At 43.2% G+C, this 15,900-nt stretch overlaps 1 protein-coding gene across 2 annotated transcripts in view; it reads left to right on the plus strand.

Moving 5' to 3' along the window:
- Positions 1 to 245: 245 nt before the first annotated feature.
- Positions 246 to 15,900, plus strand: part of Crybg3 (crystallin beta-gamma domain containing 3) — a 117,695-nt gene continuing 102,040 nt past the window's right edge. For both annotated transcript variants that reach the window (XR_009056891.1, XM_057766026.1), the window contains exon 1: positions 246 to 510. Coding sequence is in view for 1 of the 2 variants with exons in the window: in XM_057766026.1 (XP_057622009.1) it covers positions 362 to 510 (149 nt within the window). In the remaining variant the exon portion in view is untranslated. The remainder of the gene's footprint in view (positions 511 to 15,900) is intronic.

A 15,900-nucleotide genomic window follows, 5' to 3' on the forward strand; every position in this document is an offset into this window, starting at 1 on the left:
GCACTAGCATGGGCGAGGAGACAACGCATTTACAGTAACTGTTCTCAAAACTAAGTGGACTACGGGCTGGGGTGGCTTGGGCGGGAAGCAAGGGCCCAGCATCCACAGGCTGCTCCTCCCGGACCTGCTGGCTGCGGGCGGCGGGGCGGTGGCGGTCGCTGGCTCCTCCCGGGGGGCGGGCTGCTCCGGTCGCGGGCGGGAGGAGGAGCCGCACGGGGAGCGCTCGTGCCGGCCGGGCTGGAGGAGCCGCGCTGGCCGCCCGTGCCGACTCCGGCTGCACACCGCAGGCCAGGGCTGCGGCCACCCGCGCTCCGGCCACCGCCACGTCGGGGCCCGCGGACGGCGCGGCCGCTCGGGGGACATGTCCGGCGGCCGCAGGAGGGGCAGCGCCCCCTGGCACAGCTTCTCCCGGTTCTTCGCTCCGCGGAACCCTTCCCGGGACAAGGAAGAGGAAGAGGAGGAGAAGCCGGGGACCGGCCAGCCGACAAGCGCGAGTCCGGGCGCCGCCAGGTGGGAGCCGCGGGGGCGCTGTTCGCTCCTTCTTGCTTTGCTCGGTTTCCTCCGGTCCCGCCCTGGGTGGCTTAGATCTGGCGAAGTTCTTGTCCCCGGCCGGTTCTCAGCGCGCGCTTCCTTTCCCGCCGCCATCGGGGCACACCAATCTGTCCCCTCCACTCGGCCGAGGGAGCCTCTTCCCCTCCACGGGTGCTTTGCCGTCTTTAGTTTTTCTCGAAGTTATTCGTAAAAGAGTTGCGAGGAGAGCTTCCCAAGACTTCATCCAGAATCATCCAAAGTCGTCCCAGATTTGTTTACAGTTTAAATGATGCCGCCCTTCCTCGTTCCTTTCTCACTTGGGGCATCTGTCTGAAGCGCTCAGATTCTGGGAACCAGGGCTGGAGCTGGCTTAATGATTAGTGCGTGCCCTCTTTCCCTAATCTTTTTTCCTCTACCCCATGCTACTTTAAAGCTTGGCATTTTAAAAGATTCGTCTCATTAAAATGCCCGTTTTTTAATCTCATCCTCCCTGAAGGAGGTAACTCGCTCCTTTAAACTTTTTGTTTTTTTGGTTGAGAAGTGAGGCCAACTTGGGTTGCACCAGAAGAACCTGTAACCCATGTCCTTGGAAGGTTGCCCTCTAGAGAGCTATATTTACCTCACACTAAAGACTTGGTGATAGGCTTCAAAGAAAATGGATCGGAAACAACTGACGGTTCTAGTTCCATTACTATTTAGGGGTTGTGATTTGCTGTTAGTCCTTTGTGCTCCTTGGTTTTCCTAATTGTGAAACATTTCCCTTATGATCACCTGTTAGCAAAATACATCTTTCCAAGAAATGGCCATTTATAATTGACTGGTTATTCTCCTTGGAAGTTCAGACACTATTGTCCTGGTTGTGAAGATTGGAAGTTTCACAGCCCTTGATGATGGTTTTGAAGTCTGACAAGTCTCACCTGGGCTGTGGTTCCTGCCATGGCTGTAATAGCACTAACAATCTTCGGTGCTGTGGAAGCTGTAGGCTCAGCGCCAGGCGGACGGACACATAAGAGTGGTGGAGAACAGTCAGCAGGCCAGTTCCTATCAGCCTTGTCCTGAAACCCTGCCTGCTCCCCTGGCCTATTTGTCCTTTTAACGCAGGCACTCCTCCATTCTGAACTCTTTCTGCCTGTTTGGGGCTGACTAATCTGGCCCCTAGATCCTTTACACCTATGGCTTCTCTGACCCTCCTCACCACAGGCAGGGACTGTGGCTTTTCAGGAGGCAGTTTTCATTGTGCATGTGCTAGCACTCCTCATCTTTTTTAGAACTGGCCAGATGTTAAGGGATTGCAGATAATCCCTGGTGTGGGTGTTTAGCTCTTTTATATGGGCTTAAATCTTTCTTTTCACTGATAAAAACAAACACAAAGGCGTAATTGAAAGTGTGATGAGACAAATGGAACCACTCTGAAGTATCGTTTTTCCCAGTAATGGAACACCCTGGTGCTAACAAGATTGGAAACAGAGTCATGATTTGTCATTGTGATCCGTTTCAGAAAGAAAGGGACATTTTGGTTGTTTCTCTTTATGGCAGTAAAACCTTTTAGTGTTAGAGCAGGGTTCACCTTTGTTGTAGTTGCTTTAGGGTAGTAGAGTTAGTGCAGTAGATGTGATGAAAATTAGTATAGTAGGTAGCCATATAATGCTATCCAAGAAAAGAGCTCCCACATAAAAAACAGTAAAGACTACCTGTAACATGTCTAAGAGTTTAAGATTTGGGAAGTGATATTTGGCACAACTTTTGACAAACTTGAATGATCACAATCTATTTTCTATAAGAAAAAAAAAGTTTTAAAGAGAGCTGTCTCAGCACTGCGCTGAGCTCCCAAAGTCCAGTTGAAGAGTGGGAGGAGTAAGAATATGAGCAAAGAGGTCAAAACCATAATGGAGATACCCACTAAAACAGCTTACCTGAGCTAATAGGAGCTCACCAACTCTGGCTGGACAGGGAAGGAATCAGCATAGGACCAAACTAGTTCCTCTGTGGGTGACAGTTGTATGGCTGGGGCAAAATGAGGGGCTATTGGCAGTGGCACCAAGATTTATCCCTACCGCTCGTACTGGCGTTTTGGGAACCCATTCTCTTTGGAAGGATACCTTGCTCAGCCTAGATATAGTAGAGAGAGCCTTGGTCCTTTCTCAAAGCAATGTGCCTTACCCTCTCTGAGGAGTGGATGGAGGGTGGGGTTGGGGGGGAATGAGGGGAAGAGAGAGGTGGAGGGGTTGGGAGGAGGGGAAGGGAATAGGAACTGGGATTGGTATGTAAAATAAAAAAGTTTGTTTTCTTTTTAAAAAAAATAAAAAAAATGAAAAAGGAACAAGAGGTGCTTAAACTTAAATAGCTATTTTTCACCTGTGCCCACAACACTGAGGCCCCTTTATGTACATGGCCTACTAACATATGTTTTTTTGTGCGTATCTTGGGATGAGATGGTTTTCCCTGGCTTTCCTTGCTTAGTTACGCTCCTCTCCTGCCTGAACTCATTGTGTTGGCCATTGCGTGTTTTATTACTCAGCTTACTCATACCCAAATACAAAACAGGATACACACTTCTTAAGAACAGAACCCCTTAACAGCTTCTTAAGAGCAGAATTAAAAATGAAACATTAATATTAACGAGACTAATGAAAGGCAAGTCTATGACATCATCTCCATCCCCAGATGTTTGTTCACTACCCATGAAAACAAAGGCCAGTGGGATATGTTGGAATAAACACAGGGTCTTTGGAGGCTGCCAGGTCTCTACGATGATAACCCACATGTTTTCGTAGTTCTTTATCTTTCCCTGTTTGGAGTGTAAGACAACCTTTGTTTTCACTCTGTGCTTTGTGCTGCTTGGGCTTCACCTGGTGTGAACACATCTTTTATTTATTGAGTTTGCTGCTATTGTGTTCTCATTAACCCTTCAGCAATCAAAGAAGGTTAAGGATCACCTTTTGTTGTATTTAAACTAATGTGTTGGCCAGATCCTGAAGTGCTTATGCCAGCACAGATTATATGAAAATGAAAATATCAATTAAAAGTTTTCACAAGGAACTTTCAAGAACTTGTGGAATTGTCCAAGCAGTGGTGGCACACACCTTTAATCCCAACACTTGTGAAGCAGAGGCGGGCAGGTCTCTGAGTTCAAGGCCAGCCTGGTCTAGGGAACAAGTTTCAGGGTAGCCAGAGCTATACAGAGAAACCTGTTTCGAAAAACCAAACAAAAACCTCCCAGAGGGCTGGAGAGATGGCTCAGAGGTTAAGAGCATTGCCTGCTCTTCCAAGGGTCCTGAGTTCAATTCCCAGCAACCACATGGTGGCTCACAACCATCTGTAATGGGGTCTGGTGCCCTCTTCTGGCCTGCAGGCATACACAGACAGAATATTGTATACATAATAAATAAATAAACAAATAAATAATAATAATAAAAAAAAACCTCCCAGATTTCAATGTTTCTTTTTGACAGTTGTCATTGTATTGTTCAGCTCAGGCCGGGCAGTGGTGGCTCACGCCTTTAATCCCAGCACTTGGGAGGCAGAGGCAGGCGGATCTCTGTGAGTTCGAGACCAGCCTGGTCTACAAGAGCTAGTTCCAGGACAGGCTCCAAAACCACAGAGAAACCCTGTCTCTAAAAACCAAAAAAAAAAAAAAAAAAAAAAAAAAAAAAAAAAAAAACAATGTAATCATGTATTGTTCAGCTCAGTTGACTGGCACAAAGACTGGACTCCTTAGAAGAGAAAGAAGAGCCCAGTGGGGGGCCTTATGACTTAGGTGACTTAAAATGACCTATGAATTGTGGATGTTTCTGTTAGTAAAGAAGTTGGGAGGATGGGAGAAATAGGAACAGGTATGGCAGATGGTACAAGGGACCTGCAGGAATTTAAGGTGTGTTAGGAGAGGTATGTTGATAGGATACCAAGAGAGAGGCATCCAGAAAATTAGGTCTCTAGAGAGAATGGTTGGCTCTTCACTGGGATTTTTTGTTTTGTTTTGTTTGTTATGGCTCCGTTAAGTGGATATGGTGGAGTGTGAAGCTTTGTAGGTGAACCCCTGTCTTCTTATTTTATATACTTTGTGAAAATGATTGCACAAGCTTGCTGTGCCACACGGTGAACCTGTTTACGGGTTCCGTGCAATATCTGTAAGTCAAATGGGAGCGCACACGTGATAAGACATTTCTCAAGGACTGATCGTGTACTTACCCTGGGCAGAAAACTTTTGCTTGAGTTTCTCATTTACAGGACAGGCTAACAGAGTGCTACACTTTGAAGCCTCTTACAGTTTTGAAGACACTGAGGATAGAGCAGTTCTTAATGGCGGATTCTATTTGTATTTGGGGTGTAACGGTTGTTTAAACTGACTCTCCAGTCCATTGCAGGACATCTGATGCCCATGATTTCCACCTACCAATCGCCAGTAGCATCTCTGGTCATTTGTTAACTCGGAACACCTTTGGGCAGGTGGATGGAGGGGGAGTGGCAACACTCCCAATAGAGAGTGATTTACCTGTGATCGCAGGGGAGTAAGACCCAAGGGTAAGGATTGAATTTAGGTTTCTGACTTCATTGCTTTGGTTCATTAGATGCCATTTTCTCTTCCACCCTTCAAAATGATAGTTTTTCAACATTATGTTAAAAACTGGGTATGGCCAGGTCACTGTGGCACATACGTTTAATCCCAGCACTCAGGGAGGCAGAAGCAGGAGGATGCTCTGAGTTTGAGACCAGCCTGGTCTACAGAGTGAGTTCCAGGACAGCTAGAGCTACATAGAGAAACCTGTCTTGAATAATAATAATAAAAAACAGCCAGAAAAGCTGGGTATATTGGATCATTCCTGTAATCCTGGAATTCCAGTGGCTGAGGCAGGAGGATTGCTTCAGATTCAAGTGTAAGTTATGTGATGAATTCTAGATTATTCTAAACTATAGTGAAACAGACACTGTCTCAAAAACAAACAAAATACATATTTGAATAAAGAAGCGCTTCGTTACAGAGTGGGCACTATGACTTTGACTTTCAGTGAACTGTTAAGAATATCATTGACAGAAGAGGGTAACACAGGCTCCCTAAACTGAAGGTCAGGAGTTGTGTCTTACCTTGGTGTATCTATCGTCTTTCCCAAACACAGGTAAGAGTGAATCTGTGCTTGTTGTTTAGAGTATTAAAGAGGTCATATAGTGGCTTTTCAGTCAAGGGTAGCACTTTATTCACCAGGTGGGTTTATGATATGAAGTTGGAAGGTGTTTGTGCCTGTCTTCACAGCTGAAGATGTTGAATGACAGAGGTCAGGCAGCTAATGGGTTGTAGAGCAGGAGATAGGACGGCAAAAAGAAAACTCTTTTAATGACCAGGCTGAAAGCTATCGACCTTCGTTTAAGCTGAGGTGAATAAGGACCTGCCAGCAATTCATACTTGAAGTAGTACAAAATGCCTAGTAAATTCTAGAAGCCCTCAGAGGTGTGTATCTCATTATTCTGCCAGGTTAACTTGGCATGGAACTTACTCTTGGCAGGAGAGAAGAAGTGGTAAACTGTTTTAGAGTTTCAAGACTCTACCTTTTGTAAGTGAGATTCCTCCACCTCCCCTGGTTTTCATAGGATGCCTGTGGGATCACTCATTTGTGAATTCTTGCTGTAGGGGTCTTTGGAAAAAGATTTAGTTGTGCAATCTAACTCTACTGGCATTGCAATCAGAACTCCTGCCTTGATGGAGCCAGAGATGTTTTTTAGCATTTTTATTCATCAGTGGAAAATACATAGAAAGAATAATGACAGTTTGTAAAACAGAAAATAATCCCTTAACAAAGTATTGCATTTTTTACTCAAGGTTCTAATGAAATAGTGGAAGCTTAGCTGTGTAAGAATTGCTAAGTAAAACAGAGGTGGCAGGAATGTGTAGAGAGAGATAAACTCAACCCGGGGCTCCAGTGAAAAGAGAGCTGCCATGAGATACAAGTGAAGAGACTGTAGCTAATTCAAGTCTCTGAACTCTACAAGCTGATGCGCTTTCTTTGTGTAGATGTCCCCAATAAGATGCTGCATAGTGAACATATAAAGATGACTGAGTAAAACCAACCTCAGTATAAACTTAATGTGTTTTTGGCATGGGTGATTTGTTTGGCTCAGATCATTTTTCTGCTTAGAGAAATAAGTTGCATTTGTTTTGCTTATTTGTATGTGTGTATATACATGGATCCATGTGTGTCAATGTTCAACGGCAACTTGCAGGGTTGTTTTTGTCTCCCACCCTGAGGTCCCTAGGATTGAACTCAGCTGTCAGACTTAAAAGCAATTGCCTTTACCGGCCGAGCCATCTCATTATCCTGTATTTCTTCATTAACGTCATATAGTGGATAAAAATTTTAATTGGGCCTCAAATCTCACAGCAGCTTTTCCCCGAGTATATATTGTTTAGTATTGTCAGCTCACAATAGTGTGGGAGCTAATATGTGATCATTGCCCCAGCCAGAGGCAGACAGTAGTGTTTTCTCTCTCTCCTCCTTGACTCTGCAGCCTCAACAAGAATTTATTCATAGGTGGAGCCAGAAAGTGCATTCCTTGAGGACTCAGCGTTCCGAGAGGGTAGTGATCTGTGCACTGAATAGTTTGCCACTGCTGGACGACCTGTTGGAGGTTTGCAGCTAGAAATAATTCACCTCCAGTGTTCAGCGGGTAGGTGTTACCAGCTAAGTGGTGGAACACCTCCATCAGGACTCTCCTTCGTGTTTAACTTCTGGAATCATTTCAGGGAAGTGTCCCAAAACACAGAAATAGCAGTCAGATTAGCCACCTAGGTAATTTTTTTCCCTTTTTGTTTCTGGCAGATTGGCGATTACAAAATGAAACTAACACTTTCTGGGAGTCCTGTGCTTGGGAATTTGGACAGATATGATTTTTTTTATTGTAATCCTCTGTGCAGTGTTGGGAGAAGTTTCTTCATCTCTCACACACATAGGATTGAAGGATTGGGTATCAAATTTCTCATGGTACCAGCAGTAGAATCAGAAGGCAGGTGGTTCTTTCCAAATCCAAAGCCTACACGATTTGACAGTATTCCCTGCTTTAGTTGGAAAAAGCTGTAAGAGAAACGTGTCCGAATGGAAACAGACAATTGCATGCAGCTAGATGTCTGGCCAGGTGGAATAGGTCAGTGTCTGTACAGTAAAGAATTTATAGTTCTGTGAGCTGGGAGAGGAAAGCAAATGTATATATTGTTTGAATTATGAATCTGTATTTAAATATACAAGTCAGTCTCTTTCAAATAGATAAAAGTTAAAATTATAGGAAGATAGCATTTTATGTTTATCCGATAAGCAAAACTCCATTTTGAAATGCATGAACAGGATCCTGCTCCTAAAGGAGGGTTGTGGTCTGAATGAGAATAGCATCCGTATGCTCATATATTTGAATATTTGGTCCCCAGTTGATAGAACTGTTTAGGAGGATTAGGAGATGTGGCCTTGTAGGAATTACTTTACTGTGGGTTTTAAAAGCCCACACGAGTCTATGTTAGCTTTCCCTGCCTCCTGCTTGCCTGTTCAGTTGTAAGCTTTCAGTTCTTCCAGCCATCCTATCCTGCCTTTGCTCTGCTCTTATGGACTTTAACCCTCTGAAACTGTAGGCCCAGTTAAACGGATTCTTTTGTAAGTTGCCTTGGTCGTGGTGTTTTGCCACTGAAATGTAAAAGCAACTGGTGAGAGTAAATTGATAGCACCACTTTGGAGGGAAACGGACGTTTCTAGTGATGTCAGAGACCCATTGCACAGATAAAGTTGGTGACAGGTTAAACTGTTTGAGAGTTTGGTGACTGCAGCACTATTTTAATAGCAAAAATGAAAATGAAAATTAGGTTCCTGTGAATAAATTGTACCTCTATCTAATATTGATATATTAATGTCATGTTCCTGTTGGGAAAGAATGACAAAACTTGCTTTATGCCTTAAGGAGATGTCTCCAAGGTACATTCAGCAGGTACAAAGCAGAAGGAGGGAGGGGCTGAAGAGGCTGTGCTAGAGGTGTGCCATCTATTCTCATTGGCCGGAGGCTGAGTTAAGGGCCAGGCAGCAGGGAGACTTCTTTTACAGTTCCTGACACTTAAAACTTGTGTGAGTTACCTAGTATAGAAAGAAAAGAGACTGGTCTGAGACCTGCTGAACATTTGTCTGTAAAAGAAGAAAATCTAGGGCTGGAGAGATGGCTCAGAGGTTAAGAGCTCGGGCTGCTCTTCTAGAGGTCCTGAGTTCAATTCCCAGCAACCACATGGTGGCTCACAACCATCTGTACTGAGATCTGGCGCCCTCCTCTGGCGTGTGGGCATACATCGAGGCAGAATGTTGTATACATAATAAATAAATCTTTAAAAGAAGAAAATCTAAAAATTACTGATCTAAGAACAGACAACAATAACTTTTTTCAAGTAAGAAAAATTCTGGTTAAGGATGTATTTAGTTGTATTGTATACACTGTAGGACTATTTGTTTTTCTGTTTGTTTGTTTGTTTTGGTTTTTTTTTGACACTCTCTAAAGGTATAATTGAGATGTATGCATTATCAATCTATAATGTAAAACTGGGTGGAATGGGGCTGGAGACGTGCCTCAATGGTTAAGAGCACTGGCTACTCTTCCAAAGGACCCGGGTTGAATTCCCAGCACTCACGCTGCAGCTCACAACTCTCTGTAACTACAGTTCCAGGGGATCCAACACCATCACACAGACATGAATGCAGATAAAACACTAATGCACATAAAAGAAAATTAAAATCTTTAAAAAAAATGCTGGGTTGAATGAACAGATGAAATCACAGAACTCAACTCATTTAGAGGCCATCTACCGTCCACTGTGACCAGGTTCAGTACAGGATATTGCCTCATAACTCCTAGGCCTAGCTTTTGCATGCCACCCAAGTCTCTTCAGGCTGATAGATATGTAAAGTGAATGTGCTTTGTATATTAGAAAAACTAATATTTTATTGGAAAAGTCATATGCAAAAATGTATCAGCTCCTCCACGTGTGCCTCCCCATTTGGGTCCCATGACTTAAAAGCATCCATCTACAAGTCTACAAGATTCGAATATCCTTTGTGTCAGGCAGTCTCCTAGGTTCTGGGACTCCACCAGTGAGCAAGATGTAACCTAGGTTTCTCTCTCCCTTTACCTACCACAGCGTTCCATTTTTCTTCCTTTCCTGAGACTGGGTATCACTCTTTAGATAACCTCATACTCACCGGGTAGCTCAAGCTGGCCTTGAACTTATGACTTTCCCGCCATAGCATCCTTGGTCCCAGGATTACAGGCATACACCACCACAATGGCACACTTCTATACTCCTTTCTAAAAAAATAATTACCATGGTGGAAGGCAGTGGGATGTAGAAACAATCAAGAAGTGAAAACCCATTCTTGAGATTTTTTTTAAACATGAAATTGCTTTAATTACTCATAATCTGTCTCGTCTAGTATTTGTGTCAGTCTAGATAATGCCTTATTATTTACTCATTTTAGGTTGTATCTGTTAACTTCCGATTATGATAGGTGAATCTTTACTTATTTATACAATTACTATCATTTGAGGGACTAAATAAAAATTGAGTCCTCAGATTTTTATTTCTGTGCAAATTTATTTTGTTTAGCTGAGCCCTGTATTATGATTCCTTTTCCTTATGTGACCTTTGTTTTTCCCTGGAGCAAACTGCTCCGTTTTTAGTTTTCTTCGCTGTTACTACTACTAGGGTGCCCAAGCACGTTTACAAAACGTTTTCTGTTTTCTGTCCATATTTCGAAATGACATTGCCCGGTTCACCTCTATGCCCCCAAGATCTTCCTCTCATCTCATTCCTCCCCCTATCCAAATCTGTACCAGCTCCCTCCATTTTTGGATTTCATGTTTGCCTTAGTTAAGTCCCTGGTTATGCAGGATTATGTCCAACAAGAAATAGTGGATGTGAGATACATTTTTTAGTTTTTACATTTCTGAACTTTTTTCTGTATGGATTCTGAAGCTATTTCTCCATTTCCTTTAATTCTCTTTCTTTTGAGACTTTTTCTAGTAATCCCATGTGGAGGCCTTTTTATGTGACTAATTTTTTCCCTTTGTAAATTTTGAGAAAATCTAATCTCCTTTCAATCCAGTACAAAGGTGAATAATAGATTTCCTGTAGGCTCCTTTTCATGTTGGCTGGCAATCACTGTTCTTTTCCTTTTTCTCCTAACCGTCTAGGTTGAAGGGTTTTTCCAAAACTTCCCTTTCTTTGGTCCCTTGTACTGGGCTTGGATTCCAGACCTTGAAGACATTAATTTTTTTCCTAATTTCATACCAAATGTCTGTAGTTTATGGATGTTATTTGGGATGCCTGTTAACAGTTTCAGCCTTGTGTTTCTTCCCTTACTTTTGTTCTAAGTCACTGGAATTTTTCTGGAATTCTTAGGCTACGCCAAAATGACAACTGCTTTTGCAGCCATTTACACCGCCCTCACCCGTTTCTGTCTGACTGCTCTTCCAAACTCTCGGATGTGGTACTCCTGGCTCATTTTATCTAGTAAAATTTTATCTGATTTCCTGTTGTTTACTTATTCGCTGTTATTTTAGTGTTTTACAAAATGACAAAAATGAAATGTTTTCTCAAAATTTTACAGAAAACTCTGAGTATCATTGTTGTTGAGCTTTTTATTGAGTATGCACTGAACTCCATAACCTTCCCTTGCTCCTTGGGCCACAGTTGCTGAAAGATTGCACAGTCAAGGTCAAAGATTGCACACTTATTGCCTTTAATCCCAGTACCGGAAACAGAGGCAAGTGGATCTCTGAGTTCAAGGCCAGCCTGGTGTACAGAGCTATAGTGGTATTTTATTTATGTTTTAATAAGACTTGCCGAAATATCGGAAGGGCAAAGCTAAGCCACTAGTGGTGGCACACACTTTAATCCCAGGATTGGGGAAGACTGAGGCAGGTGGATCTCTGAGTTCAAGGCCACCCTGGGCTACACAGGATCAATGCCGAAACACGTCCAGGTGGTAGTGCCTCTCACACTTTTAATTCCAGTACTAGGGAGTCATATGCCTTTAATTACAGCACTAGAGGGAATATAAAGTGAGAGGAGAGAGAGGCTTAATCTACTTAGTCTGCGGTCACCAGTCTTGGTAGATGTAAGACTTCTTTAGTGACTTGTCTGCTTTGCTTGTCTGGTTTTCAGGTTGAACCCCAATTTCTGACTCTGGGTTTTTATTATTAGTACTACACAGAGCTAGTTCTGGGACAGCCAGGGACACACAGTGAGACCCTGTCTCAAAAATCAAAACAATAAATAAAAGAAAACATTAGGTGTTCAGTGCAATTTCTCTGAAACTGTTAGAACAAAGGGAAGACCCATAGTGATGGCTAGAACTCCGAGGTGGCTCCCAAAATATTGGTGATTTCCTTGGTTGCAGTAGTCTCAAAAGAAAAAGGGACTTGGCACTATTAGGGAGTGTGGCCTTTTTAGAGCAGGTGTCTTCTTGGACACCTGTCACCGAGGAGCTGGGCTTTGAGGTCTTATGTATGCTCGAACCATGTCCAGAGAGACAGACCACTCCTCGTTGCCCATAAGTCAAGATATTAGAACTCTCAGCTCCTTCTCTAGCCCTATGTCTGCCTGCATGGTGCCTTGCTTCCCACCATGCCGATAACAGACAAAAACTCTGAACTGTTAAGTGAGGCACCACAATTAAATGTTTTCCTTTATAAGAGTTGCCGTGCTCATGGTGTCTCTTCACAGCAATAGAAACCCTAAGACACTGGCACAGCATTGACATAGTGACCAATCAGAATTTTCTCTCTTGTAGTTGCCAGCCTTCCTTCCACTGCTGGATATCTTGCATTTTACATCTCAATACTGGCAACTGGTTAGGGGAGGTATGAACTCTGCCTTTTGCTTTCCGGTGAAGCACCATGGGTCGTGCTCTAGCTGAAGGTGGCCTCTTGCTGGTTAATCAAAGTTGAAGCTATGAGCTATAGTGACTTTGGTTGTTGCGCTGTTCTAAGTAGTTAGGTAAGGATATGCTTTGATAGTGTGGCATATATTATGAAACAAGGAATTCGCCATTGTGCAATATTTATAGTTTGTGTCTAGTTATTTCTTCTTAGTTGTATTTTTCATCAATTTCTTTTTTTTATGACTCGGCTACAGTACTATATCATTTAAAATCAGTTAATAGTAGTTTATGATTTTGTAAAACAGACATTCAATCCCATGAAAATGTAAAATAAAGGCACATTCAGAACTCTGTCCTCTCAATGTCCCATCCATATATATATCTACATTTTAGATATTTTCACAAATAATATGTTCTCTTTGGGATTGAAATTTATGTATATCCCCTCAACAACAGTGCTTTAATACTTTCTACAATAGTATACATGTTTACATAATAAAACCTTAAAATTTAATCCTTATAAAAATGTTAGTTTTACCTGCTATCGTTTATCAAGATCTTGTCTAAGTATCTAAGCATCTTTACTTGTATAGATTTTGTATTCTGCTGGATGACAGAATATAAATGGTATAACTTGATACATAGCATGCTTTAAAGTTTAGCCAAAGCAGGATGAAGGAACAAGGCAGGATGGAAGTGATAGGTCTACAGTAAGGGTTAGAATGTGTGATCATCAAAGCCTTCTACAGGGTAGCACTTGAGCAGAGATCTGGACTGTACCTGGGAGTGATGCATTGACACATCCAAACAGGAGCTTTCCAGAGTAAGAGGATACATACCATTCTGAAGGGCCTGAGGATTCACAGTATTGTGTGGCAGACGGTAAAGGAGACCCAACAGAATGGAGGGAAGAGTGTTCATGCTATGGGAAGGAGGCAGAAACCAAATGAATTAGCAGTGGGGAGACCCTAGCAAGAAGCTGAAATGTAATTTAGCTTATGAATATTTTGTGGTCATGTGCTTATATATTTATCTTGGAATTTACAGAAAAGGAAGAATGTGAGTTGGAGGGGGAGGTCAGCCATGGCCGGGCTCTGTAGAACTCCGGGAAGACAGCGTTTGGCTTATCTTTTGGTCTCCAGTCCTCCTTCAGGACTGTTTTTTGAGTGGTATATGGATGACTATCCTGTGCTAGTATTTTTTTTTTAACTTTTTTTGATATTGGTGAGCCAACTTCTAGCCAGCCTTGCACTTAGACAAGCCCTCTCTCACTGATTTGTGCTCCACCCCCAAATGCCCTATTTTAAAAAACAACTATAGTACCAGTTTGAGAATTCCTCTCAAAGCCGACGGTTCCTGATGTTGCTTCACGTCTCATGAGGTGGGTCACAGATATTCAGAGTCTGAAGGGCGTGAGTGGGAAGGAAAGAGCAGTTGTACAAGATCAGTGAGTAGAAGCCAGTACAGCTCAGGCTGCTGGGAGTTTCACTCCGCCGACTGGGACTGAACTGTAATTATGGGCTTGTGTTGTGGGACGGAGAGGGAGGACCGAAAATAAAGCATCACAGAGATGAGCATCCCAGAAAGCCAGCATATGGACTAGAGCAGCGCCAGATACGTACGCTAAGGTTGCAGAGCAACCAGATCTCGTCGTACCCATTACGTTTCCTTCTTCCCTGGGGTTTTTTTTTCCTCCAAAGATCTCTGAAATCATTCGAATGCCAGATGTTTGAGCTGAAGTGCATGCTGTTTGACTGCCTTTAAAATTGCAGCCTCTAGTTACCTTTACATTTGGAGCCCAGAAATAGTGTCATAACCACCTGTCTTAAGTCCTGTTAATGGTCGTTAAAGAAGTACAAGTACTGCTCTCTGCAGGCACTCGTCATTTACAAAAGGACAGTGTTCCAGGTGGTTGTCTCTGAGTCACTGATGTGGCGATCTCTTTTCATAGAGGCAGAATAGGGCTTACTAGATGGGATTGCAGGATAGTACATAAACGTCAGTTTAATTCATAATAGACATCAGTGGAACACTGAGCAAAGAAGATTTTAGGGCTTGAAGTGGGAAGCTGTATTTCTGTGAAAAAGGTTTTAGGCTCATGTGCATGGCCTCCGTGACATAAACAGCCTCTGAGGAGGGTGTGGGAGTAATATTTATTTAAGGACCACATTGAGGGCCAAGCTGGTGACTAAGGGAATGGAGAACATGCCTGGAGGTAGCCCCAAGTAACTTTGCGATAAGGGGCAGTGGACACGTCTCTTTGTTATAATGCACTGACATTAGTTTTGATTTGTGGCTGGCTTCCTGGACGTAGTCTTTTTCTTCCTTTCCCTCACACTAGATTGGGTTTTTTCTTTTATCACTGACCCTGTAGTTTCAGACTCATAGCATCCTGAGGTCAAGGTGCGAAAACCATCTCATATTAGCTGTTCGGTCCTGAAATTTACGTATTTGCGAAATCATATCCAGGAAGATGATGTTGCTGGAAAGCCTTTTATCCCTGAGGTGCTGACGCTGAACTAGGTATATGTCTGTTTTGAGTTTTAAAGATTTTTATTTCATTTAAACATTTTTGTAATTTCATTCATTTTGGTCATTCATTCTTTTTCTGCCCCCTTCCACTGCAACCATGCCGCTTATGCCAACAGTCCCCTTCCTGCTATCATGTCATCTTCTTTTGGGTTTTTTTTTTGGGGGGGGGGGTTGGTTTTTCGAGACAGTGTTTCTCTGTGGCTTTGGAGCCTGTCCTAGAACTAGCTCTTGTAGACCAGGCTGGCCTCAGACTCACAATCTGCCTGCCTCTGCCTCGCGAGTGCTGGGATTAAAGGCATGTGCCACCACCACCCGGCTTCTTCTGTTTTATGACCCACTGATCTTAACAAGAGCCACCAGGATGGGCAGCGATGTGATGCTGTCCAATAAAGCATGAACAAGTCACTAGCACCTATACCACTGAAGACAATGACTCTGCCTCCGCCAGGAGCTATCCGCTGTTGAAAGGTCCCAAGGGATACCTCACTACTGATGACCACAGCTAGACAGTGGGTCTGTGAAAGAGTGTTCATTACATATCTTTTCTTTAGTCCGGGGAGGACTGGAGCATGATTTCGTCACAGTATAATGAATTCTGGCTGCAACTAGTTTCATCACAGGAGTTAGGTCAGGTAATCTGTGTGGTGAGAAGCAACGTGCTAGGAAGGACAGGCCTTATGAGGCTTCAATGGAAGACATGGCTTAGTGGTCAGGGTCTAAATCCAGCTGATATTAGTGAGGAGTGAGAAAACCATATAGACCTACCCTGGTTCCTTTTCCTTTCCTTGTTCTGTTGCGCATCCTGTGGCTGTAGACCCGTGAGACAGTTTCCCTTGTGCCATGGAAATGAACATGCATAGAGGGGACACAATTTCAGGCATCACCGGCTGAGAGGAATAAAAGACACAGAGAATATTGTTTCTAAACAGAAAAGGTTAGGTGTGGC

The sequence above is a fragment of the Chionomys nivalis genome, chromosome 3, assembly GCF_950005125.1.
Source record: "Chionomys nivalis chromosome 3, mChiNiv1.1, whole genome shotgun sequence".
NCBI classification, from domain to species: domain Eukaryota; kingdom Metazoa; phylum Chordata; class Mammalia; order Rodentia; family Cricetidae; genus Chionomys; species Chionomys nivalis.